This window comes from Olea europaea, unplaced genomic scaffold (genome assembly GCF_002742605.1).
Source record: "Olea europaea var. sylvestris unplaced genomic scaffold, O_europaea_v1 scaffold879, whole genome shotgun sequence".
NCBI classification, from domain to species: domain Eukaryota; kingdom Viridiplantae; phylum Streptophyta; class Magnoliopsida; order Lamiales; family Oleaceae; genus Olea; species Olea europaea.
The window spans coordinates 187,083-213,747 of NW_019267252.1; the positions used below are offsets into that span (position 1 = coordinate 187,083).

At 35.0% G+C, this 26,665-nt stretch overlaps 1 protein-coding gene and 1 pseudogene across 2 annotated transcripts; both read left to right on the forward strand.

Moving 5' to 3' along the window:
- The window catches only part of LOC111392103, a 71,078-nt pseudogene that overhangs the window by 36,002 nt on the left and 8,411 nt on the right, over window positions 1-26,665 (forward strand).
- LOC111392102 (salicylic acid-binding protein 2-like) lies at window positions 21,824-23,192 on the forward strand. Of its 2 annotated transcripts, XM_023017377.1 has the most exons (3): window positions 21,824-22,330; window positions 22,426-22,563; window positions 22,844-23,192. In XM_023017377.1, the coding sequence occupies exons 1-3, from the start codon at window positions 21,962-21,964 to the stop codon at window positions 23,114-23,116; spliced, it is 780 nt and encodes a 259-aa protein (XP_022873145.1). In that variant the 5' UTR covers window positions 21,824-21,961; the 3' UTR covers window positions 23,117-23,192. The 2 variants fall into 2 exon arrangements, with proteins under 2 accessions (XP_022873145.1, XP_022873146.1); XM_023017378.1 differs by lacking the exon at window positions 22,426-22,563 and having other exon boundaries at window positions 21,899-22,330; window positions 22,844-23,189.

The following is a 26,665-nucleotide window of genomic DNA, read 5'->3' on the forward strand; positions in this document are numbered from 1 at the left end:
ATGGTTCTTCACTTCGATTTTGTTTTTGTTCACTTTTAACACATTGATCCAAGCTTTTTCGACCTTCGATCCCAACTTGAAACATGCTCCATATTGAATCTCGAATATGGTTTCATCAATGGTTGCCTTGACGAGTAGTCCCATTGCCTCAACGAGCAGTCCCATTGCCTCTTTCACTCGCTTCGCCCTCAATTGCATCATCGGTCCACCGGCGACTATTAATGGATCTTTCCCCGGGCTTGACATTGGACTTGACTTCAATGCTTGTGTGTCCTAAATCACATCACTTCTTTTCAAAACATTTACTTAAATATTTTCTTGTGAGATTATATTCATACCTCTATTGTTGATTCACTAGGGTTTTCATTTTGTCCCACATCAAAAATCCATAATACCATAACTATTACTAGAGAATGAAAGTCTAAAGATAAACAGAGTTTCGTACCATTCTTTTCATGTTTTTTAGTAATTTATAATTGTTAGTAAGTTTAATTTAATTTTTATATTAATAAAATATAATTAAAAATTGTAAATGCAGTTTAGGAATTCCCCATCCAGCCCCGACCCGAACCCAACAATAGAATATGTAGTTTTATTGTTTTCTTCATAGGTCACTGTCCATGTCGACTACTTTTATATTACATGTCGTCGACTTCTATAGTGCCCATAGGTCCCCAAACCAAATATCCTGACTTTGCTACTATTATTTCCTAACCTATGTTCACCCATGATTTGGCCACGTTCCGACTCCAGATGCAAGGATGGATTTTTATTTGTCTTTTTACGGTTTCGATCCCTATCTTTTCAGGTTTCTATGGATTCATGATCTATCCCTTCTATTTTAGCAAAAACATGTCTAAATCATCATTTCCATTACAAGATTGGTCATTTTTGTCCATTGTCGTAAAAAATGACCGCCAAATGTTACGTGCAGTGCACATGCCTTGTTTTTTGAGGGGCAATTTCGGCAAAAATTAAAAAAGTAGTCTCCTCATCCAATACTAATGACCTACCCTACTTCGAATTTTAAAAATCGCCAGCCACCATCCCAATAATACCATCTTATAGGATCCCAATGGCTTGGCCAATCAGCTCTTGCATCGCCTCTAGCTATACAAGGTGATGGTGCCATCAGAATCGATACCAAAGTCACAGACTCACACAAACCACCTACCCATCTATTATAAGGATCACACCACCACTAAGGCATATGAAAACACAGATAAAGTTGATGAAGACAGAAGGAAGAGAGGATAGAAAATTGGGTGAAGCAACTAATTGAACTTAGGCCCTACATGTGTATGTATACTTTATATATGTTTTTATCACTTCGATATGTCTTTTGGAAAGAAAAAAATATAAAAAAAAATTAACTTCTACTATTATTCATTTTAAATAAATGACAATTTTTTTAAATTCTTTTGGAACCCCCTTTCCCCATAGAGATAATGAATAGGATGGGGTATTTTTTTTGCCACTATAATTTTAAAAATGAATGTTTAAATACCCTTCAAAAGAAAGTAAATAGATCCGAAACATATAAAATGCGGTTAATCCTGCTGTGGTCCAAGTTATTATTGTGAAAATTGGCGAATACAAACAACTATCATTAAGAATTTATCTTTTGACAAAAAACAAGCAAGAGATGGAATACCACAAAGAGAAATTGTACCTAATTAAAAATAAATTTTGATTGGTACATGTTTTGTTAAACTATCTATAAGAGCCATATTCTATCTGGAGAATAGCCATCAATAGTTTCCATTGAATGAATAATAGATCCAGACCCTAAAAATAATAATGCTTTGGGACAAGCATGAATAATCATATGAAATATGAGAACCATTCCTCCTCATAATTTTAACACACTTATTTGACAAATAATCTTAACCTTTAATTTAAGTCAATCCATTAATGTAGGGTTAGGCAAAATTCTCGAACCGAACCATACCGGACCTAAACAAAACTGAATCGAACCGAACTGAGTGGTTATTCTTAAGTTAAATATTTGAACGGATAGCTGAGCCGAAAATCGATGGGTAAGGTTCAATTCTCGATTCTAGATCAAGAACCAAAGAATCAAATCTCCCTAATTTTTTAAATTATCTATACACACTGAGTCAATTAGTTTGTTCACACAATTTTCCCATCCTATCGCCTCTTCATTCTCTCTTCATCAACTCTATATGTGTTTTCATTTGCTTTGGTGTTGGTGTGATCCTTATAATAGATGGGTAGGTGGTTTGTGTGAATTTGATATTGATTCTGATGGCACTATATTTGAATGGAGTGGAGTAATTTAGGGTGTAACGATGAGCACTACTAGTCTATGGAAGCAAAATTTATCTATAACAATACATGACATTGGAATACATACTTCTCAGCGACAAATGCATCAAGGCAATAAATCCATCTGATAAAAATTATTAGGAATTTTCACTAGATACAGTGAGCCCTTGTTTTTTAGTATAGATTTTGTAAAAAGTGTCTTTCTGGAGAAAAGTATAGAAAAGTTTTTGTATTTGTATGCAAAATAATTTTATCGAGCAAAATGCATGGTATAAAATGAGTTTGGGAAAAACGAGGGTTCAAACATAGACTAAAGTATGCACCTCGCCTATCCCAACACTTACATACCTTACCTTTCTTTCTAACTCTGCAAAATTGTATTGAGAATTTCAAGAATAATTCATGTAGCACAACTAATAAGTGTGTTTTTACACACTTATTTAGATCACAAACATGACTGAATAACGAGCAAAATGATTGAATTGTGACTTAATTTCGTTACATTTGTGAATTGTAGGGAAAAACGATAAACATGGTGAAATTCAGGAGAAAAGACGCGAAAAAGGATTAAAATGATGCAAAGTGAAATTTCAGGGACCAAAGTGCAATTATCCAAAATTTTACCCGATGAACTAATAGAGAAATTGATTAAGCTAATTGTCAATTGATGATATCTTGGGATGATGGAATGGAAAGAATGAAGAAAGAAATACCAAGAAGTGAATGATTCAAGTAGGAGGACCAAAATGAACATCTTTCAAAGTTGGTAGCACTATGCCCCTCTATGCGGTCGCATAGAGGCAAACCGAAACTTAATTGCCACAAAATTTTTACTCTATGTGACCGCATAGAGCATTTCTAGGGCAAAATCGCAGTTTTCTTTTTCCGCGCAAACTCTTATGAAAACAATATTTTTAGGGTCATATATAAAAAAAACTCGACCAGAACGAGGGGGATGCCATTTTTACAAGTTTTTGAGAGATTTTAAAGGAGAAACGAGGAGAGAACAAGAGGAAAACATCGCGCCAACTGAAGATTCGATTAAAGTTTGATTCGGGTGATGGCGTTTTTTCAACTATTTTTATATTTTCTTCTTTTTAGCATGTTAGGCTAGATTTTTAATTGCTAGGAGATCGATGAACCTTGTAATGCTATGTTTGATTTTTGACATATTTAAACGCATGTTTTGGAACTAAATGATTTATTACGTCTTTATTTCCATATGATTATTGTGCACGTAATTATATGATGGTGGTGGACTGTTTTATGCATTTGAAAAGAGGAAAATAAGTTTGACATAGTATAAATCATCATAGGGCCCGATAGGGGATAAAAATATACCTTTATGCCTTGTGTGAATTATTGGATATTCATGAATTTATAATGCATTCCTGTATGTTAGTATTCGTCATGGAGATATAGTCTAATCACATATTGGGATAGGTTTAGCATTGCTCAAGAGAGATTGCTAAATTAAAATAAGAATATTGATTCATCTTTTGTGAAACTGTGTGTCAAATTTGCACGGTTGAAAATTGAACGGTTATTGCTTGAGGATTTATGATCCTAGTGCATTAGTACATTCATTAATTCCATAAAAGTCTAGTAGATTGTGTCTAAATCATTTGCAGTTAATATATTTCTTTCATTCATAATCGCATCATAGTTTACATCTTCTTTAGCTAAATCACAACACATCAATTTTACTTTCGTGTTTCGGTTAAGGTCATAATAGGTTGATTTGAACTAAATCAATCCTTGTGGGATCGATACTTGGACTCATAGTCCATTTTACTACTTGTTAACAAACAGTACACTTGCAGTGGGTTTTGAATCAAAACAAATAATTTCGTGAACAACAACCATATTTTTTTTCCTGTCTAACTGCTTTTGTATTCGTTTTTACATCTCAAGAGCACAAAGTGTGTTGGTTGATGGTAAATATGGACAGAAAATTGAAAGGACAATGCCAACACAGACTGTATCTATGAAGAACGTTGCAATTGAAGCACGATACTAGTGCCAAAAGTAACAAGTATAGCTGATGGGAGAGGTTGCAGAATTAATCACTACTCTTTTTCTCCATTTTTGTCTTTTACAACCGCAAAGAGAAAGATAGAAGAAAACAAAACAGTGATGCTAATTGAGGAATGCAGTACCAGAATCCAGAAAAAGCTGCCTCCAAAACTAAAGGATCTAGGGAGTTTTACTATATCTTGTACTATTGAAAATTGTCATTTTGATAAATCGTTGTGTGATTTAGGTGCAAGTATTAATTTGATTCCTCTCTCTATTTTCAGGAAACTCGTCTTGGGAGAAACTAAAGCCACAACTGTCACCTTACAGTTAGCGGATCGATCCCTTACACATCCAAGATAGATCATTGAAGATGTGTTGGTAAAAGTGGAAAAGTTCATATTTCCAACCTATTTTCTCATTTTAGACATAGAGGAAGATAAGGATGTTCCACTCATATTGGGACGAACTTTCTTAGCTACTGGAAGAGCGATTGTTGATGTTCAGAAAGGGTAGCTTATATTGAGGCTTCGTGACGAACAAATCTCTTTCAACATGTTCAAGACAATGAAATTTCCCACTGAGTCAGACAACTATTTCCAGATAGATGTAATTGACAGAATAATTCAAGATACATTTCGGCTACATTACCCTTCCGATGCATACGAGGCATGCATTGCACAATCTCAATCCACTCACACTGATTCAAGTGAGATTGAAACATGTGCACGATTTTTAGAAGCTAATCCACCATACATGCGCAAACGTCACTTCAAAGAGCTAGGAACTAGGACTACAAGGTCAGTGCCATATATTCAGCAACCTCCCAAGTTGGAACTTAAACAATTGCCACCACACCTTCGATATGCTTACCTGGGGAAATCTTCTACATTTTCGATTATTATTTCAAATACTGTCAGTGAAGTGAAGGAAGAGAAACTACTTCTGGTGCTAAGGGAGAATAAAACGGCCATTGGCTGGTCAATTGCAGACATCAAGGGGATCAGCCCATCGCTATGCATGCACAAAATACTCATGGAGGAAAAATTCAAGCCAAGCATTGATGATCAGCGGGATTGAATCCACACATGAAGGAAATGGTTAGGGCTGAGGTATTGAAGTTGCTTGATGCAGGCATCATCTACCCAATATCAGATAGTACATGGATCAGTGCAGTACATGTTGTTCCCAAGAAAGGGGGTATCACAATGGTGGAAAACAAGAAAAATGAGTTGATTCCTATAAGAACAGTAACTGGATGGAGAGTTTGCATCGATTACCGCAAACTAAACACTACTACTCGAAAGGATCACTTTCCACTCCTGTTCATTGATCAGATGTTGGAGAGACTAGCAGGGCACTCGCATTACTGTTTTCTGGATGGGTACTCCAGGTATAATTAGATTCGAGTAGCACCTGACGATCAGGAGAAGACAACTTTCACCTGCCCCTACGATACCTTTGCATACCGTAGGATGCCTTTTGATTTATGCAACGCTCTTGCCACTCTTCAGCCCTACATGATGGCTATCTTTTCGGATATGATTGAGAAATTCATCAAGGTATTCATGGACAACTTCTCAATGTTTGGATTTTCGTTTGATGAGTGTTTGAAGCATCTGAGTCTTGTGTTACAGCAGTGTAAAGAGACCAACTTGGTATTAAATTGGGAGAAATGTCACTTTATGGTACAGGAAGGCATCGTGTTAGGACATAGAATCTCAGCAAAGGGTATCGAGGTGGATAGAGCAAAGATTCATGTAATCGAGAAATTACCACCACCTACATCAGTGAAAGGTGTTCGTAGCTTCCTCAGGCATGTCGGGTTCTACAGAAAGTTCATCAAGGATTTCTCAAAAATTACTAAACCATTGTGTTGTTTGTTGATGAAGGAATCTACATTTGAGTTCACAGATGAGTGTCTGTTGGCTTTTAACACCTTGAAAGAGAAGTTGAATTCAGCACTCGTGATCATCACACCGGTTTGGAATCTGCCGTTTGAATTAATCTGCGACGCTAGCGATTTCGCTATTGGGGCCGTATTGGGACAACGAAGAAATAAGATATTTCACGTGATATACTATGCAAGTAAGACCTTGAACGACACTTAATTAAACTATACCACTACAGAAAAAGAGCTCTTTGCAATAGTCTACACCTTTGACAAATTTCGATCATATCTTGTGGGGTCAAAGGTCATCATTTACATAGATCACGCTGTCGTCAAGTACTTAATGGAAAAGAAGGATGCAAAGCCATATCTCATTCATTGGATACTGTTGCTTCAAGAGTTTGACTTGGAAATCAGGGATAAGAAGGGCAGTGATAACGTGGTGGTAGACCACTTGTCTCGACTCGAGGCCACAGAATAGACAGAGACCGTAGACATCAACGAAGTCTTCCCAGATGAATAGATTTTTGGTATGGGGGAGGCACCCTGGTATGTAGGCATAGTTAACTACTTAGCCAAATCTATCATTCCGCCAGATTACTCAAGTCACCAGAAGAAGAATTTTTTTGCTGAACTGAAGTATTATTTTTGGAAGGACCCCATTCTATATAGGAGGGGAGCTAGTCAAATCGTCCGTCGTTCCGTACCTGAGGAAGAAATGCCTTTGATATTAGAATATTGTCATTCATCTACATACGCAGGGCATTTTGCTGCTTCAAAAACAGCAGCGAAGATCCTTCAATCAGGTTTTTACTGGCCTACACTGTTTAAGGATACTTTTGAATTTGTGAAAAGGTGTGACCGATGTCAACGCACCGGTAATATATCCAGGAGAAATGAAATGTCTTTGAACATTATCCTGGAGGTGGAACTATTCGACGTCTGGGGGATCGACTTCATGGGGCCATTCTCTCCATCCTTCTCTAATCAGTATATATTAGTGGTTGTGGATTACGTATCGAAGTGGGTAGAGGCCATTGCATTGCCTACCAACGATAGGAAGGTGGTGATTGAGTTTCTAAAGAAAAATATTTTTACCCGCTTTGGTACACTGAGAGCTATAATCAGTGACGGGGGCAAACATTTCTGCACTCACCAATTTGAACAGTTGTTGACTAAATATGGCGTTAAACATCGTGTAGCCACTGCATATCATCCCCAAACCAGCGGATAGGTCGAAGTGTCCAATAGGCAATTGAAGCGAATATTGAAGTCACAGTAAGCTCGTCACGAAAAGATTGGTCTAAGAAACTGGACGACGCCCTGTGGGCCTATAGAACTACATTCAAGACCCTCATAGGAATGTCACCATATTGACTGATTTTTGGGAAGGCATGCCACTTACCTCTTGAGATAGAACACCATGCTTACTAGGTAATGAAGAAATTGAATTTGGACTTGAAGGCTGCGGTTGAAAAACGTTTACTACAACTTAATGAGTTGGATGAGCTCAGAATGGAAGCCTACGAGAATTCAAGACTCTACAAAAAACGCACCAAGAAGTGGCATGATATGCATATTCAGAGGCGTGAATTTAAGGTGGGGCAAAAAGTGCTACTCTACAACTCTAGACTTAAGCTGTTCTCAGAAAAGCTGCGATTGAGATGGTCTGGTCCATACACTATTACACAGATATTTCCACATGGGGCAGTTGAGATCACTCATGACAGCAAAGGAACATTCAAGGCCAATGAACAGCGTTTAAAGCACTATTGAGGTGGCGATTTTTCAAAGGAAAAGTCTACCGTTCATCTTAGACCACCAGAATGACGTAATACGGTAAAGTTGAGCTGTCGACTATAACCTAGCACTGGATGGGAAGCAACCTACTGTATCCTTCTATTTATCTTCTTTTCACATTATTTTCAGAGTTATTTAATTTTCGCATTTGCATTTTTCTAGGTCATCGTTCATACATGCATGTTAATAGGCTCAAATTCTCGTCCCTATAATTTTCTAGGCATTACACACATGGTCGGTGAGTTTGAAATGATTTTAGATGTTTGGGATTAAAATTCACACATTTCAAGGTAAAATGACGTTTTCAAAAAAATTACTAGAAAATTCAACGAGGAAAAATAAATTTTTGTTTCTCTTTATGTTTTGTTTTAAAAAAAAATTGTCTATGCGATCGCATAAACATGATGTCTATGCAGTGCATGGACACCTACCGAAACTAGTTTGGGGGAAAATTCTTTCACTATGCAACCGCATAGGAATCAACTATGCGGCCGCATAGTAATGGTCCGGTCATAGACTTGAGCCATGACCGGCTCATTCGACACCACTCTCCCCATTTCCCTCGCCCATCTCTCTCTCATACCATAGGGCTAAATACTTGCATCGAACACACACAGCCACCAACATTCCCCAACCCTCATTCATTTCCTCAATCACTCCTGCATTCATCACTCATCTTCAAGGCGGAAAAGGTATGAACTTTACTCCTTCTCTTCATTTAGAATTTTGTTTGAAGCTAATCACAATTTACAATTGGGAATTAGATTGACAGGGTGCAAGTTGGCATGTTTTATGGCATTAATTTGTGTTTACGCTTTTTGGGTAATTACACTTTGCCAAGTATTCTTATAATGAAGTTGAATAGCTATTACACACGACATGTTCCATACATTGTCTAAGTGAAGGTTGTGGTGCATTTTGAGCAATCCCGCATTAGACAATTTGAATATACACATCCCCATATACGTGGTGATCAAATGCCATAAAAATTGAGCTCGAAACGCTCACTCACCAACCACACACGTGTTAGGTTCACATCACTTCACAGCACCCACTTCATCCCTTGCGTTAAGTACTCGTACGACATCCAATGGGCATGAAATTTGAATATGTGCCACTCCACACTACACACTTTTATATGCCCAGAGGTTGCTCGGGAAAAATTCGAGTGTTCTTGATGATGTTCGGGGGTGAAAGTGCACACTTAATCACGAGTCCCTTGACACAATTTGGTTGTTTTGAGCTCCGTTTGTGTGGATATTGTTATTTTGCCTTATACTTTCTTGAGCATATTTTCTTGAGTTTACATATCACCACATTCACAAACACTTGAAAGACCATCTAACGCATCACATCCATTTTGCAATATGTAGGCACATGGCTAGGTCACGGCACCCTACGTCCCATACTTTACCCCATTATATGACACACCAAACGAAGTCCATTTGCTTTGAAATTTGAGTATATGATATATCTCATTGAATACTTTCATATGCCCAAAGATTGCCCTAGGAAATTTCGATATTTTTCGATGATGTCCAAGGCTGAACATGCGCACTCGGTCATGAATCCAATTTTTCAAGTGCATGTTTTGGCCTAATCTTCCAGTTTTTCATCTTGGTACACTATTTACACTACATTGAATGTCATGTTTTGATGCGTACACACCAAGAGTTCTATATGCATGTTGAAGCAAGTTTGGGGGATTTGTGAAATACATGTCTTACTAATCTCATTTCCCTTTCGTTTTTCAAAATAAAGTTTAATGAATGTTATTTATATACCTTTGCAGGATGCCTCCAAAAAGAACATCAAAAGGAAAGGAGAAGGTTGGTTCCACATCTGGTACAACCTAGACTAAGGAGCCCGAAGGGGGTGTCAGGCGATTTTTATCTTCAGACAAAGAAGCCCATTACGCCAATGTAGTTCGTGAGTGGGCACTCATCCCTGAATGACCAGTTAAGTTGGATGATTTCTCGAGTTTTGAATTGGTTTATTTAATCCACAACTGTGGTTGACAGAAATTGATTGAAAGACCACACCTAGTCTATGAAAATTTGATGAGGGAGTTCTATGCCAACTTCAATACCGAAATAGACACACCTGGATCCGATCATCTACATCAAACATGGGTTTGGGGCAAATGGATCATTTTTTCACCTAAAGTAATTCATGACTACTATCAGCTCACCTGGAGTAATGTAGTCCCAGTCTCGCATGATTTCAACTGGATTGAGGTTGCAAAAGTTTTATTGGGACGTGAAAATGCTTGGCCTCTCCCTACTGCAAATTGGTATCAGATTGAACTCACCCCTTCTAGAGCCATCCTATGGTTGTTCATATGCTATAACATCGAGCCCATCTCCCATAGGATGGCATTCACAAATCATAAAGCAAGATTCATCTATCACTTAGTTCCGGGCAACAAGATTGACTTGGCCACTTACATTTACAACCAGATACACATTATAGGCGCATGGGGAGATAGGCACACCTCACCAATTTTCTCGAGCTTGATAAGTGGGGTTTGTAGAACTGTAGGCATACAGGTTCAACCTGGGAAGGCACCAGAGAAACCAAGTCCATATATCAAGCGCCTCACACTTGAGGCCAAGGACCGGGCCAGAATTAAACATCAACAGAAGTTGGAAAATGAGTATCATCGATAACAACAGGCTCAAGAAGGGCAAGCAAACTGAGGACTCTGAAATGCCACAAACTCCGCCACCATCGGCTAACGTGGATACCCAATTATTGAGGCAAATGTTTACTACTGTGACTGGACACAGTCGAGACATGCAGCATCTTCAGCACTCATTTGGAGCACTGAGTACCACCATCCAACAGGTGCAGACTGATATGGCCATCACACGAAACTTCCCTTCCACTACCAGCAGTGAGTCCGTTACGGCACGACGACAGATGAGCAACTTTGAGGGGTGATTGGGCATGTACGTTGGCAGGATGGATGGTATATAGTGGCGGGTAAACGAGACTTGGTGCCGTCTAGAGAGTTTGGAGACAAGGGTTCAGGCCATGCAGGTAGAGCAGACCCAACAGTCTGTCATGTTGAGAGAGATCTTATCCCACCTTCCTCCCCCTCCAGGAGATGATGATGCCGGACCCAGCCTTTCGTCACAGCCACCATTTTGATCAGGGGAGTACTGTTTACCCTATTTTGATTTTTCTTCTTCATTTTATCCTTAAGATTATGTCTTTAATCTTTTGTTAATCGTACATTGAGGACAATGTATTAACTAAGTTTGTGGAGGGTGACATAATTTTAAATCTCTATATGTGTTCATCATTATCTATTTTCCACTATTTTTCATTACTGCATAATGTATGCATGATGAGTGTAAAAAAAAAAAAGAATAATTTTTTTTTTGTATTTTATTCAATTTGTTTTAATTCTCTTCATACATGCTTGTGTGGGCTTGATAACCTTGTCAGCGATGATGATATTATGGGACTAGTTTAAACTGCAAAACTTTGGATCTGGTGTTAATTAGACTAACTGATACTTGTTGATGCAACACTTGACATTATCTATGCACGCTATTCATGCTTGACATATTAGGTGAATGACTGAATTTTGAGCATAAAGTAGGAAAAGAATGATAACCCTCTATTGAATTAACCCATAAACTACCTTAAGACAGTTTGGTGATAGTTGAGCTATTACAGGAAAGCATTGAGATGAGTGGGGGCTCCCTGCATGAACTTTATCGTGTGGATTGCCTAGACCAGTATGGTGAAGAGTAGGTGAAAATCTTAAATTGGGAGTTGGTTTTGGAAACTAAATGTCTAGAAAAATAACAAAGGGCATAAAATTAATATGTGAGAATAAAACACTTCTTTTCATGCCTTTATGACTCGAGCAAGTAAGCCTGTAAGGATATCTCAAAATCTGGTGCCCTAAAGCCAATTGGCCTAGGAGTCACCGGCCCAAAGCTCAATACATGGGTCATATAGAAAGCAAGAGGGAAAGAGGTTAATAAAAAGTCATCTGATTGAGCCTTTATAACTCGAGTGAATAAGCCTACAAGGGTTTAAAACCTGGTGCCCTAAAGCCAACTGGTTTGGGAATCACCGGTTTAAAACTCGTTACATGGGTTATATAGAAAGCAAATGAGAAAATGATAATCAATCAGAAATTAGAGAAAGGTGAGAAAAACAAAAGAGAGACAATAACATGACGAAAAGCTCTTGGACATTTGGTTGAAAAGACTATACCTCTGAGGCGAGGCAAGTAACTTAGTTTAATCTTGAGTGTCAAAGCAATTAAACTTAGGAGAGTCTTCACTTGTTGATATGTAAACTTGTGATAGTAAGACTAATCCAAACTACGAGAGGATGATGACTATAGCTATGAAAATTCCTAATCTTAAAACACAATCCCAGGATAATTGAGTGAAAAAAATAAGTTTAGGGGGGTTATGTATCTCTCAAGCGAGTAAGGATACATTTGACCACTTGGGACCGGGACTCAAATTCATCATGAACCTAATATGTTGGCATGAATTCACACACACATGTCAATTTGCATTTAACAGGTAAAGGTTGATGTCATGTTTGCACTGATAAATTTTCATAAAGTCAAATCCTGAGCCACAACAAGGTATTAAGCCATGTTTGTTCAGAATTAAGTCACTATCCTATTTTAGGACGAACAATAGTTCAAGTTTGGAGGGTTTGATAAATGTGTTTTTGCACACTTATTTAGGTCACAAACATGACGAATAACGAGCAAAATGATCGAATTGTGACTTAATTTCATTAAATTTGTGAATTGCAGGGAACAACGATGAACATGGTGAAATTCAGGAGAAAAGACGCGAAAAAGGACTAAAATGATGCAAAGTGAAATTTCAGGGACCAAGGTGTAATTATCCAAAAGTTGACCCGATTAACCAATCGAGAAATTGATTAAGCCAATTGCCAATTGATGATATCTTGGGATGATAGAATGGAAAGAATGCAGAAAAGATGCCAAGAAGTGAAGGATTCAAGTAGGAGGACCAAAATGAACATATTTCATAGTTCATGGTGCTACCCTCTATGTGGTCGCATAGAGGCAAACCGAAACCTAATTGCCACAAAATTTTTACTCTATGTGACCACATAGAGATGTTCTATGCGGTCGCATAGAGCATTTCTAGGGCAAAATCGCAGTTTCCTTTTTTCGCCAAAACTCTTATGGAAACAATATTTTTAGGGTTCTATATAAACAAAAACTCGAGCAGAACGAGGGGGACACCATTTTTAGTAATTTTGAGAGATTTTGAAGGAGAAATGAAGAGAGAACAAGAGGAAAACATCGCGCCAAGTGAAGATTCGATCAAAACTTAATTCGGGTGATGACGTTTCTTCAACTATTTTTATATTTTCTTCTTTTTAGCATGTTAGACTAGATTTTTAGTTTCTAGGAGATCGATGAACCTTGTAATACTACGTTTGATTTTTTATTTGGATTTTTGACATATTTAAACGCGTGTTCCTGAATTGAATGATTTATTACATTTTTATTTCGATATGATTATTGTGCATGTAATTATATGATTGTGGTAGCCTGTTTTATGCATTTGAAAGGAGAACAATATGTTCGACAAAGTATAAATCATCATAGGGTCCAATAGGGGATAGAAATATACCTCTATGCCTTGTGTGAATTATTGGATATTCATGAATTTATAATGTATTTCGGTATGTTAGTATTCGTCATAGAGATATAGTCGAATCACATATTGGGATAGGTTTGGCATTGCTCGAGAGAGATTGCTAAATTAAAATAGGAATATTGATTCATCTTTTGTGGAACTGTGTGTCAAATTTGCACGATTGAAAATTGAACAGGAATTGCTTGGGGATTCGTGATCCTAGTGCGTTAATTCCATCAAATTCTAGTAGATTGTGTCCAAGTCATTTGCAGTTAATATATTTCTTTAATTCATAATCGCGTCATAGTTTACATTTTCTTTAGCTAAATCACAACATATCAATTTTACTCTCGTGTTTCGGTTAAGGTCATAATAGGTTGATTTGAACTAATTCAATCCTTGTGAGACCGATACTTGGACTCATAGTCCATTTTACTACTTGTTAAAGAACCGTACACTTGCGGTGAGTTTTGAATCGAAACAAATAATTTGTGAACAACAACCATATTTTTTTTCCTGTTTAACTGCTTTTGTGTTCGTTTTTACATCTCAAGAGCACAACGTGTGTTGGTTGATGGTAAATATGGATAGAAAATTGAAAGGACAGTGCCAACACAGACTGTATCTATGAAGAACGTTGCAGTTGAAGCACAATGCTAGTGCCAAAAATAACGAGTATGGCTGATGGGAGAGGATGTAGAATTAATCACTACTCTTTTTCACCATTTTTGTCTTTTAGTACGGCATATATTATTTTCTCTGTATGATTTACATTTAGGATTTTCAGGTACCCAGATTGAAACAAAAGGGTTTTCTCGTTCTCATTTCACTAAAAAGGTGAAAGAAGAAAAAGGAAAATAGGTCATTGTCCCCAATACTCCTTCAAGAATATCAAGTACAAGTCAAACGCAATTAGGGTGCTTTTGATTGCAAATATGGAATTTGTAATGAAAGAAAATATTATTTACATGGAAATTGTCAATTAAATGTTTTTGATGCATTTAATTTTCAACTTAGAAAATATTATACTTGTCCATTTTTTATTGATTGATAGATGTCTCTAATTAAAATCATAGGTGATTTAATGCTTTTAGTTGAGGCTCATTCGAATGCGGATGAAGATATAGTGAGTCGACTTAGATATATATATATATATATATATATATGATTGTTTTGGACTCAAGAAAGGAAAATTACTTTAATTAGTGAATTAGGCAATGTACAACATTAGAAAATGAACTTGAGAGGCAATATAAAGGAGATAACTTCAGTAAAATCAGGATTTTCAATGCTTTAACCATCATATTGAATAGTTTCTCCTCTACGCAAAGAAAAAACATTTGTATATATTTTTTTAATTTTTTATGTTAATATTAATTTTAATTGAAACATTGTCATCAATGTTTATTTTGATATGATCCGGGCTATGCGCCAAATTCTCAATTATTTGACGATTGTTGGAGGTCTGTTAATACCAAGATTCAAGCTCATTTGGAGGTTGAAAAGGGTTGATAAAGATGGCACATCTCATGATCAAGTTTTGGAATTCAAAATGTGGGAATTAACGTGCAATGTAACAAGTTCCATGATTGGTGGGAAGAGATTAAGTAAAAAATCAGGTTTGATCACAGCCAATAAAATCATGCAATCAAGCGTCAAGGTTACCAGGCTATAAAGGATGATGTTTGCAAGCTTAAAGTTGAGTTACATGTTAGTCATAAGGGCAAAATCATGTTCGGTGTATTGGATTCAAAGTTTTAGACGATATATGGAAAAACAAGCAGTGTAGATTAAAATAGGCATAACTTTTAGCTCGGGTGTCGAATTTTCGCCCATAGGTACAATCCAAAATCGTCACAAAATTCTACACTAGGAGGAAGAGGCTTCAAAAATTAAACTATGCGATCGCATAGTGTAAAAGCCATGCAACCGCATAGGCTATTTTCGAGACAAAATAGAGGCTGACTATTTGTTCTATGCGACTGCATAGTATACTTCAGGGACCAAGTTGTAATTTCTACGAGTTTCCTATTTTGAGTAGAGTTCTTATCTTTTATTATTTCTAGGATTATTTGAATGAAGTTTTTACCTTTTTAATTAGATCCTAGGATTTTCATATAAATAGGACTTTATTTTTATTGTATTGGAACTTTTAACATTTGAGAGATTAATACACGGGGTTGTTTTGCTTCCAATTTCTTGTTCTTTGAAGAACAAATCGAACTTATCAAGATTTGTTAATCTTGTGACGTTCAAAACAAATCAATGTGAGATTTATAAATTGTGTAATTAAGAGGTCAATTTCACATAATAACGATTGCTTAATTCATCGTTTGTGAATTAAATCCAAAACTGATGATTCTTGGCTTTCTTAGGCTCCGTGTCAATCTTGTTGTGCATTTGCTAGTGACCATGCTAACTGCATTCGCATCAATGGGAATTAGGAATATTTAGATTAATTATAAATTAATTGTTATAGTGAAAACGATAGTCCGAACTCTTTAGATATTCTTTACTCCTTGTTTGATTAGAATGTGAAAAACATGTTGAATATTTGCATATTGGAAGCTCGATGAACCTTATTTTGGAATTTTCGGAAAATAAAATGAATTTTTATTCCCACCAAGGATCTATTTTGTATTTAGATAGAAATTGTGATAAAAATTATATATTGTTGAATTCTACTAACTTCTTTCGCTTTTGTTGAACTTAAACTATCACGTTCAGCAATTCATAACGGTTCAATTGTTCAGCGTAAAATGGAAATAAACATAGAGAAAAAGATTATGATTTTCTTTTATTGTGCTAGCAAGAATATAATTACGCTATCTTCTCATGAATTTTCAAACCTAGCAGTCTATTAATATAAGTCCAATTGGGATTGGTCCATCTTTTAAACTTAACCTGGTCCAATATTTAATTAATCCAGGTAATTAAGTTTGGTCCAAGAATTAATTAATCCAATTAATTAATTTGGGTCTATTAACAAGTTGCCCAATTAATTAATTGTCCCACACTTGTCAATTAATTAATTGGCAAATTCCATTATTCTAGTTCTCTTTTTACGTGTGGCTCATTAGGTTCCTGATCACAATGGCTAATAACTTGAATTATTATTTTGATATATCAAAATCGATAAATTAAAATACTCCATTAAATTTATCGTCAATTCACATGAGTCGTCCTAGATTGACATCTAATAAAGTGTCAGGGCTATATATGTGACAAAAATATCCTGTGATGTGACAAAACCAAATGTTTATTTACTGTAAAACTATAATCATTTCATCAATATAATCAAATCAATTACGAGATATAGATATGTGTCGATCTCAATTATCAATCATATCTTTAATCTCACTTTAAGTCAATGTAATTCGAGAACTCCTTCTTGATTTATGAGTACACCCTGATTAAGAATTTTGTTATCAACATAATTGAACAAAATGAAGATCATAATATCTTACTCTCTAAGTGTGACGAAGCCCCTATTGATCATTCACAATCTTCGTATGAGTCATGACATAGTCAAACTATATCATTTTAGCGACCCTTGACAAAGCAACATCTAATATCACCGAAGTATGACTATACTCATATATGGAAATATGATGACCTTAAATTAAAGGACCAATTCCTCTACCGAACGCTAGAAATTAACCACTGACACTCAAATAGTTATTCATGTGAAATTTTTTGAGCGGGTCTTCAATATTTTGTTATAGAACAAAACATTCACGTGTTCATTTAAGTGTCACCACACTTTATTTTTTGAGATCAACTACTTACTTCACAATTAAGAAATATCATACATGATGGTCTATCCATAATAACGATATCCGTATCTTGTTATTACTTGTGATTAGGGATGATTTAAGATTTAGTCATATGTAATTTGTATTTCACGATTTCAATTCCTTGTAATTAACAAATTATTGAGACTTAAATCTCCAGATTTAAATTAAATAATAGATCTACCATAAATAAAATGCATCAATTATATATTAAAAGTGCTTCTATTCAAAGTTGATTAAATCTAGAGCATAATACTTACATCTTATGAATCATACAAAGGCTATTATGTTTGTGACTCAAATTCTATGTGATTTGGAAGTTTGATTCATGGAGGAAGCTTGAAATTTTTTCGTTTAGAATTGTCTGAATTGAAAAGGAATCAAATATTATCATGGATGGCGAGCGCTGTTTAGTCCAGCAAGGCCAGGGCCTCAAAATTGTTGTGCCATGTATATAGGAGGAGTTTTACTCCCAGTTGGTTTTTGATCTGGTTTTTGTGTTCTACTTCATCGATAATTCCAAAATTTGAATCCTATAAATACTCCATGAGGTATAGGCTCTTCAAAAAGCTCAAGATAACAATTAGATCATTGTTATCTACATTGAAAAGTTGAGAGAATTGTTTAGATTTAAATTGACAGAATTAAATTTTTTACAGACAATTTTAGTTTATTGGTATAATAAATTCTCCTCTTCCGCCACATAAATCTTATGTTCTTCTTTGTTTTCATTGCCCATATTTTCTCGTTCTTTAATTGTTTGGCGAATTCTTAACAAATTGGTATAAGAACTATTCAGTTTTCAACAAAGTGGTTTCAGATTCGGTCCGAATTATAACAAAGGCTATGAGCCTTATGAATCATACAAGGCCAAATACAACTGACCAGTAATTATTTTAAGTGAATACATGAGCGATCTAGGTAATGAACATTCTTGCACTTCAATAATAACATTTTGGTACTGTAACAATCTAAATAAAGATCATTAAATTATGAAAAATATCATGTAGTTGAAAGATACGAAACTAGTTGGATATCAGAAACAAATGAATCCAATTATATTAGTCATGTATCTTCAAAATATCCTAAGCAAACTTTAATAGCTCATTCAAATATGGCCAATGTTAATGCCAACCATATGTTTAAATTTTGGTAATCAAGCAACAATAGCCAAAGTAGAAAATTTTGTATAATAGTAAGTGAAGAGATATACATCGTAGACACAATATCGTTATGGAATATTATTAATTGATTTTGTTAAGTCAAATGATAACTTAGTGGATTTATTTAGAAATGGTTATCCATAGAGCGAATAGAATGTGCATCAACGAAAATGGGAATCTTACTTAAGAATTTTCTTAATGGAAACTCAACATGGAAATTGGAAATCTCACACTAAGTTAAGTAGGATAAATAACTCAACGAGAAGCACTTATATGTGTAACTCCAATTCATATTATGCAAATAAGTGATGCCTGATGCATATAAAAGTTTGTTGAGGATAGGCGTTACGTTAATAATGAGCATTAAAAATGAATATATTTTTAAAAAGTTCGAGTGGAATATATTATAGGATACTCTTGATAATACGTCAAATCTAGGCCTATTTTTATGAGAATTTTATTTAAGGGAATTCTATAAAAAACTTGCAAAACCAAAGAGACTTCAGGGTAGAAATAATTAAAATAGAGGGAATTCTATAAAACACTTGCAAAGCCAAAGAGATTTCAGGGTAGAAATAATTGCCAAAGAGACTTCAGGGTAGAAATAATTAAAATAGAGGGAATTCTATAAAACACTTGCAAAGCCAAAGAGATTTCAGGGTAGAAATAATTGCCAAAGAGACTTCAGGGTGGAAATAATTAAAATAGAGGGAATTCTATAAAACACTTGCAAAGCCAAAGAGATTTCAGGGTAGAAATAATTGCCAAAGAGACTTCAGGGTGGAAATAATTAAAATAGAGGGAATTCTATAAAACACTTGCAAAGCCAAAGAGACTTCAGGGTCGAAATAATTAAAATAGAGAACTAAGTTTGATGTGAACTATAATGTGTTAAATCTAGAGTCTAGACTTGCAATGATGGCTGATAGTTTTTACTGCAAGAGTTAGAATTTAATGATACCTACCTAATGCATTATCTTTCAGATAGGCTCTTCTTCATGTTTCTTGTACTGAGTTGACTTCTTTTATTCATATGAGCGATTGTTGAAAATAGATGGATCATTTAATGGTTTTTATGTTCGAAATAAAATAAGTCACGAAAGTACGATGTGAGGATGTGATTTTTCAATAGAATGGGTGCACGCTAAAGAACCATGGTCTTGTGAACCTTCTCATAGGGTGCAATTTGAACCACTAAACTATGTCACCATTTAAAATTGTATGATATAATACTTCACGTGGATTCGTGTAAAAAGGTGCACTAATTCAAAATGAACGCATGACATCTATATATTGAACTCATTTCATACGATTTTCTGCAGCCCAAACAAGTTAATTGATTCGAAATTCTTCAATCCTAAGTTATATCAAAAATAATTTTTGAGTTTGACATAAATTCAAATATTTGAGATTTCAGTTTCTTTGTTATTACATGCAAGAAGGGTACTATAAAATTGCAGTTCACCCGTCAAGGTTATTATTGTGTTAGTCTGGAAAGAAGTGCAATATTTTGAGGAACATGCATCAAGTGCAGGGTGAAATATTTCAAAAGGGGATTTGTAATCATATACATTACTTCAATTTAATCTCCATCTATTCCTTTGTTTTCTTAATTTGATTGTAATATCAATTTTCTGACATAAAGAACTTATTTTAGATAAATTCGCTGATTATGCAAGAATTAAATCAAGTTCTATTAGATAAGTTGAGGTTTATTAGATAATACACATGATTCACTAAAATTCTGCATGAACATGATGATCTATCTTTCATTTTTTTTTTTAATTTTATTTTTGTACACCTATTCGCATTTGAATTTCACGTTTTAAACAATTCTCTTTTACATGGTCCTAACATTCTACAATGGTTTTTCTGATTAATGGACATCTACTCATCAATTTCAAATTTAATTCTCTTTCATACTGGTCCTAACTTTCTACAAATTTTTTCTTGTATAATGAACCTCTCCCTCAGTGTCATTTCTGTATATTATTGAGAGGGGGGGGGGGGGGGGGGGGGGGGGGGGGGTTTGGTGGGGGGGGGGGGGGGGGCGTTGTTGGCATTGATATTTGGTAAGGTTAGGCAAAACAAGCACCACAACTAATTTCATGGATTACGCTATAGGATCTTGATCTGTTTTTAATGATAATGAAGCTAAATAAAGCCTTCCTAAGTCTATCATTAGTTGACAAATATTAATGAATATAAAGATGGTTATTGTAACTGACAAGTAGTTAGTTGTACAATTCAGTAACGTCTATCATACGAAACATGTCATTTATACTTTCATAAGTATTAAATTTAGCATAGATATTTTCACTCTAGAATCTACTAGGGTTCCAATAATTTATCATGGAATTAAATCTCATTATGCTGATAAAAAAAATACCAGGTATTGAAATAGAATTGATTCTTACTTTCACCAAACACACACATACACACAAAAGGGGGGATGGGGGTTGGTGACTCAAGTCTAAGTCAAGCATGTGGTCAGTAGTGTGAGATGTCCAAAATACAAAAGATATTGGGTGGTTGATTCAGATAAGCACACATGGTAGGGGATGTGTGGGCTATTAATTATATCATTCCAATCCAATAGTATCATGTGCCTTACCTGCAAATATTGAGATGGCAGACTTTTCAAATTGACAATTGGTTGTTTAAGAAAATATTTAGATTTCCTAATCAGGAAATAGAAACAAAATAATTATTCAAGAAATGTAGACACACAACATGTTGTTTGAGGCCATTACTATGATTGAGTATGTTTGAGAGAAGGCATTACGTAATTGATGGAAACAACAAATAACCGCTACTTATTTCTTCAATAAAATTGAAGTTTAAAATTTTAAAAGTAAAATTAAACACGACTGACTGTGGGAACCTTTTTATTTTATTTTAACTTATTTAGTTCAACCTATCGCTACTAATAAAACATTCAATAAAATGAAATCATATATGGCTGCAAGTTTACCTAATTTTGATCTATACGTTTTCATTAGTTTGTGATTGATTTTGAAATTCCTAAACAATCACTAGTATGTCTACGACATAAATAGCGTGGCCTAAATTAGTAGTGGCGCTGGTTTTGACTAACCTTACCAAATAGCAATGCCATCCCCCCAGTTTCTCTGACTACCACACAATTATGTATATATACAGATATATTTCGGGGTAAGATACATACGAACTAAGATATTTCCATTTGTATAGAAAATTGTTCCACAGAACTTTGCCAGAAAAATTTCAAAAAATCCCCCCACCCACCCTCTGTTGTGTCTATTTTGTATAGCTTCCGTGTGTACAGTTTCTACATACACGGCAAGCTCCTATGAACTAAGCAAAAGAATGGAAGAAAAGCAACAAAGGCACTTTGTTCTCGTACATGGTGCTTGCCTTGGAGCTTGGAGCTGGTACAAGCTACAACCGCTGCTGAAGGCAGCCGGCCACTACGTCACTGTATTGGACCTTTCAGCCTCGTGCATTGACCCCAGAAGCCTGGATGAACTTTGCACATTTCCCGACTATACGCTGCCGTTATTTAAGGTAATGGAGTCGATTCCACCAGATGAAAAGGTAGTTCTAATTGGACATAGTCTTGGTGGTTTGAACTTGGCTTTTGCAATGGAGAAATACCCGGAAAAGATCTCTCTGGCTGTTTTTCTTGGGGCTACAATGCCTGATACTATACATAGGCCATCCTATGTTTTGGAAAAGGTAAAATTATATACACATAGGAATATCTTGTTATCCTAGAATTAGACATTGTTAGTACATTTCACTTAATTTACTTTAATTAACTTGTTTGGCAGTACCTTGCACGGACCCCGGCGGAAAATTTTTCGGACACTCAGTTCGCACCGTTTGGTAGACCCGAAGATCACCTCCAATCAATACTCTTTGGTCCGCAGTACATATCATCCAGAATATATCAACTCTCCCCAGCTGAGGTAAAATAAAATATATAAATGTATAGTGGTCAATTTGGCTGGTCTATTTTGATTTTCCAAACACTAGTTTTTATCCAGCATGATGATAATAATAGTGCATTACCAGATTTTTTCAAGTTAACATTTCCATTAATTTAGCAAATAAAATTCCTGAGAGAAAAAAAAAATAAAAAAGATTATAAAAGTTTAATGGATAATTTAGAGCAAAGGAAAAGTGGAGTAGTTGAAACGAAACATTGCTATAAATTGACTAACATGTGCTTTTAATTCATTATGGCAGGATGTCGCATTAGCAATATCATTAGTGAGGCCGGCATCTCTCTTTATGCAAGATTTGTCAAATAGGAGCCCATTTTCCAATAAAAGGTTTGGATTCGTAAAGCGTGCTTACATCATAACTGGTAAAGATAAAGCCATATCACCAGAGTTCCAACACTGGGAAATTAAAAATACTGGAGTGACAATCGTGAAAGAGATAGAAGATGCTGACCACATGGCCATGATTTCAAAGCCCCATACACTTTGCCAATATTTATTGGATATAGCAAAATAAATATATTTAAAGAATTATTTTCTTTACTTGTTCGGATATAAAGTACTCTTTTATGATACTCGTGGGGAGGGATTAAATACTATTAGAAAGGTTCAGACGGTTATAAATGTTGTCAAAACTGCAATAAAACTTTTGAATTTTTGCTTCAGTTTTATAAATTACTTGATGGTTTATTATATATGATGATAATTCATGAAAGTAATATAGATGTACATGAATTAATTAGAATCAAACTTTAGATTCAATTGTTTATACAAATTTAGATCTCAAAATTCATCAAGTGCAAAGTGTAAAGCAACAATTGAAATAATATAAGTACATCTCTAAGAAGGGAAAAACTCATGGGCTTCCAAACTTAATATTTAAAAAAATAAAATAAAATTCTGCTAGGAACGAAAAATCCCAATCTAAATTGCAATTACTAAATAAATGTTGACTTGTTAAAATTTGAACAAAAAATTAAAATGGACTTATAAGAAACTTTTTCTCCACTAAAACAAATAATCACAAGAAATCAAATAACACAACCAAAAAATAACTTGAGCAGTCTTCTTCTTTCACAACTAGCCATTGGGCTCAGTTTTCCTAATCGACAAAGAATTAATCCTCAACCACCTTGCCCAAACTTTCAATCTCCAACTCGAATCTATAACTCTTCGATAACGAATACAAATAACTCAAGACTATCCACTAAGCAACGACAGAATAATCCACAAATTAGAAATAAAACTTAACGAGATGATTTCACAGGATTTTTCGGGTCTCTTTATTTTTTTTCAATTGAGGTATGAAACTTATTTCAAGTCCAACTCGATTTACATCATTCGCCCACGAAAAATTATTTGGTACAAAATTCAACATCCACTACTCTTCGGAATGGAGCCAAAGACTCCCATGCTTAATCTTCATTTCACTCTTGGAATGCAAAGTAAATCCCTTGGTCATGAGCTGAAGATAAACCACCAATTTATATGTTTTCGCCAATTAAAAAAAAAGTATATACATATATTGAGTTCAACTTAGACACCAACGTATGATCAAAAGACCCTCCTACTGTCTAAGTTTGTTACTAGAGTCATTAAATTTACTTAAAAGAAGGTCAAAATTAAAAAGAAATAATTGTAGTCGTGGTTTCAAATTTATTTCATTTTATTTTATTTTTGAAGATTATATTCAAACCTTTTACTTTTGCCACCTGTTATCATCCTAAACATTTAAAACTTCATCTTCTTCACCAATTTCACCCCACCCTAAACCGCAACCCAGAAACGAATTCCATTGAGTTTTTCTTGAGTGTAAATTTCCAATTTACTTTCTTGAAAAAACTCCTTCTTAGCGCAAGTATATATATTCTTCCCAAATTTGTAGTTTTACAGTTTATTTCCGTTTTAGTCGCTAAAAATCTGCTCTTCCTTTATATTATCATCCGAAAATCATCAAGTCGATGCTCTTACTGGTGCAATTTTCAATCTCTATTGGGAAGTCCAATTTTTATCATTTTCCTGGTGAATTTATAAGAATGAACAAGAAAAAAATTTCACCGACAAACTTAAATATACGTGTAATAAATACTGTCTGACATGCGTAAGTGAGGACAGAGATGTGACCTATAGAGCTAGATAGATCCTCGGTGGAAGTAGTGGTCAAGACACGAAATGATAGAGAGTAGAGACAATGGTGAGTAAAGGGCATGGCTCCAACTGAGTCAATCGAAGGGAATGTCTACGAGTTGGCCCTCCTTTAATGAAGACAAAATTGTTGCGGGCAGAAGAATAGCATTGGAAAGTGAAGAAGTGGTTAAAGAGGAGGTTGCTGACACTGCACTGCCACAAATCAGTTAGTTTAACAGCTGGCGAATCAAACTCGAACTTCGAGCGCAGCATCGAACCCAAAACACTTTTTTCGGATAGTGAAGAGAGGGAATGGTTGTATTAGTGTTAACAACATTTTCGGTCTATGGTATATCTTTTTAAGTCCTACATACAGGAAGAACTCCATCTCAGGGTTTTGGTTTTGGGGTGGAGGCAAAATTGGGAAGAAGATGAAGTTTTGAGGATAAGGTAGGATATGGTGGAGGTTGGACTAGGAAACAAGAAGAAGTTTCAAAAGTTTGGGATTGTAGTTGGCAAAAATAAAATGTTTGGATATAATCTGAATAAAAAAAGGAAAGTTTGGGACAACAAATGCAATTGTTCTTTTTTTTTTTCCCCCTTTAAATAGTTGGCATCTTTAAGTGGATGTAATGGGTGTAATAATGAATTTTGGATGGTAAGTGGTCTTCCACAAGTTAAACGTAGTCTAGGGAGATTTTCTGTCAAATTGATAGGATAGAAGGTATTTCGCAATAGAGACAAAGGTCATTGAGTTTTACGTTAATTACCCTCTTTTAAAATATGACAACATTAAGATAAAAATTAGGAAAGTTAAAAACCCAATTTTTTCAATCTAGAAATCGTAAAGTCCAACATTGATTTCTACAAAAATCATTGAAAAAAGTTAAATCCTAAATACCGCTCTTACTCGACAGGTTGGCGTGTAACTATAAACCAATTGATTAGCCATAGGATAGATTGGGCCTCAGTCGTTAGCGGATTGTATGGGCCATTGTTTTCGTCGATAGTTATGACACCCACCATCCAAACTTATAATCATTCTAAATGATATCGTTCACTAATTGAATCTTTACTCTTTAAACTAATGAATAATATAGTATTCGAAAATTGTTTAAATCTTTTATACCATAATGCTCTGTCACATTAGGTACAGCATGTAAAATATGTCGTTAGAGTATGTATGAGTGAATTTTATTTTTCTACTTAATAGTTTCTCCTTTAAGGCTGATTAAAAATTTTCATTTTCATATTTGATACCAAAGTGATCATCTACAAAAATCATGCAGCAATGCGGTATTTGTGTTGCAAAGAAAGATGTAAAGCTTCACATAAGCCGGTGAATCTTGACATGGAATATATTGTAGGATACTCTTGATAGTACATTACATATGTAAGTGTTAGTTAGACCTATTCTTTACGAAAATTTTACTTAAGCGAATTGTATAATACACTTGAGGAATCAAAGAGAGTTCATGGCTAAAATAATGAAAATAGAAACCAAGTTTGATGTGAACTATAATGTGCTAAATCTATTGTCTAGACTTATAGTGACGGTCGATAATCTAAAATGTTAGTTCATTGATTACCCAAGTGTGTTCGATAAACTTTTACTACGGAAGGTTAGAAGTTAAAGCTACCTACCTAACATTATCATTTAGTTAGACTCTTCTTCGTCTTTCTTGTACTGAGTTGATTTCTTCCATTTATATGAGCGGTTGTTGAAAATAAATGGGTTATTTAATGGTTTTATGTGTGAATTGAAATAAGTCTCTAAAGAGCCATGGTCTCTTGGACCTTATCATAGGGTACAATCATCTAAATCATTTCATCATGTGAAATTGTCTTAACAAATTGTTCTGGTATATTCATGTAAGGTACACTAATTCATAATAAACACATGGAATCTATAAATTGAACCCATTTCATTTGATTTTTT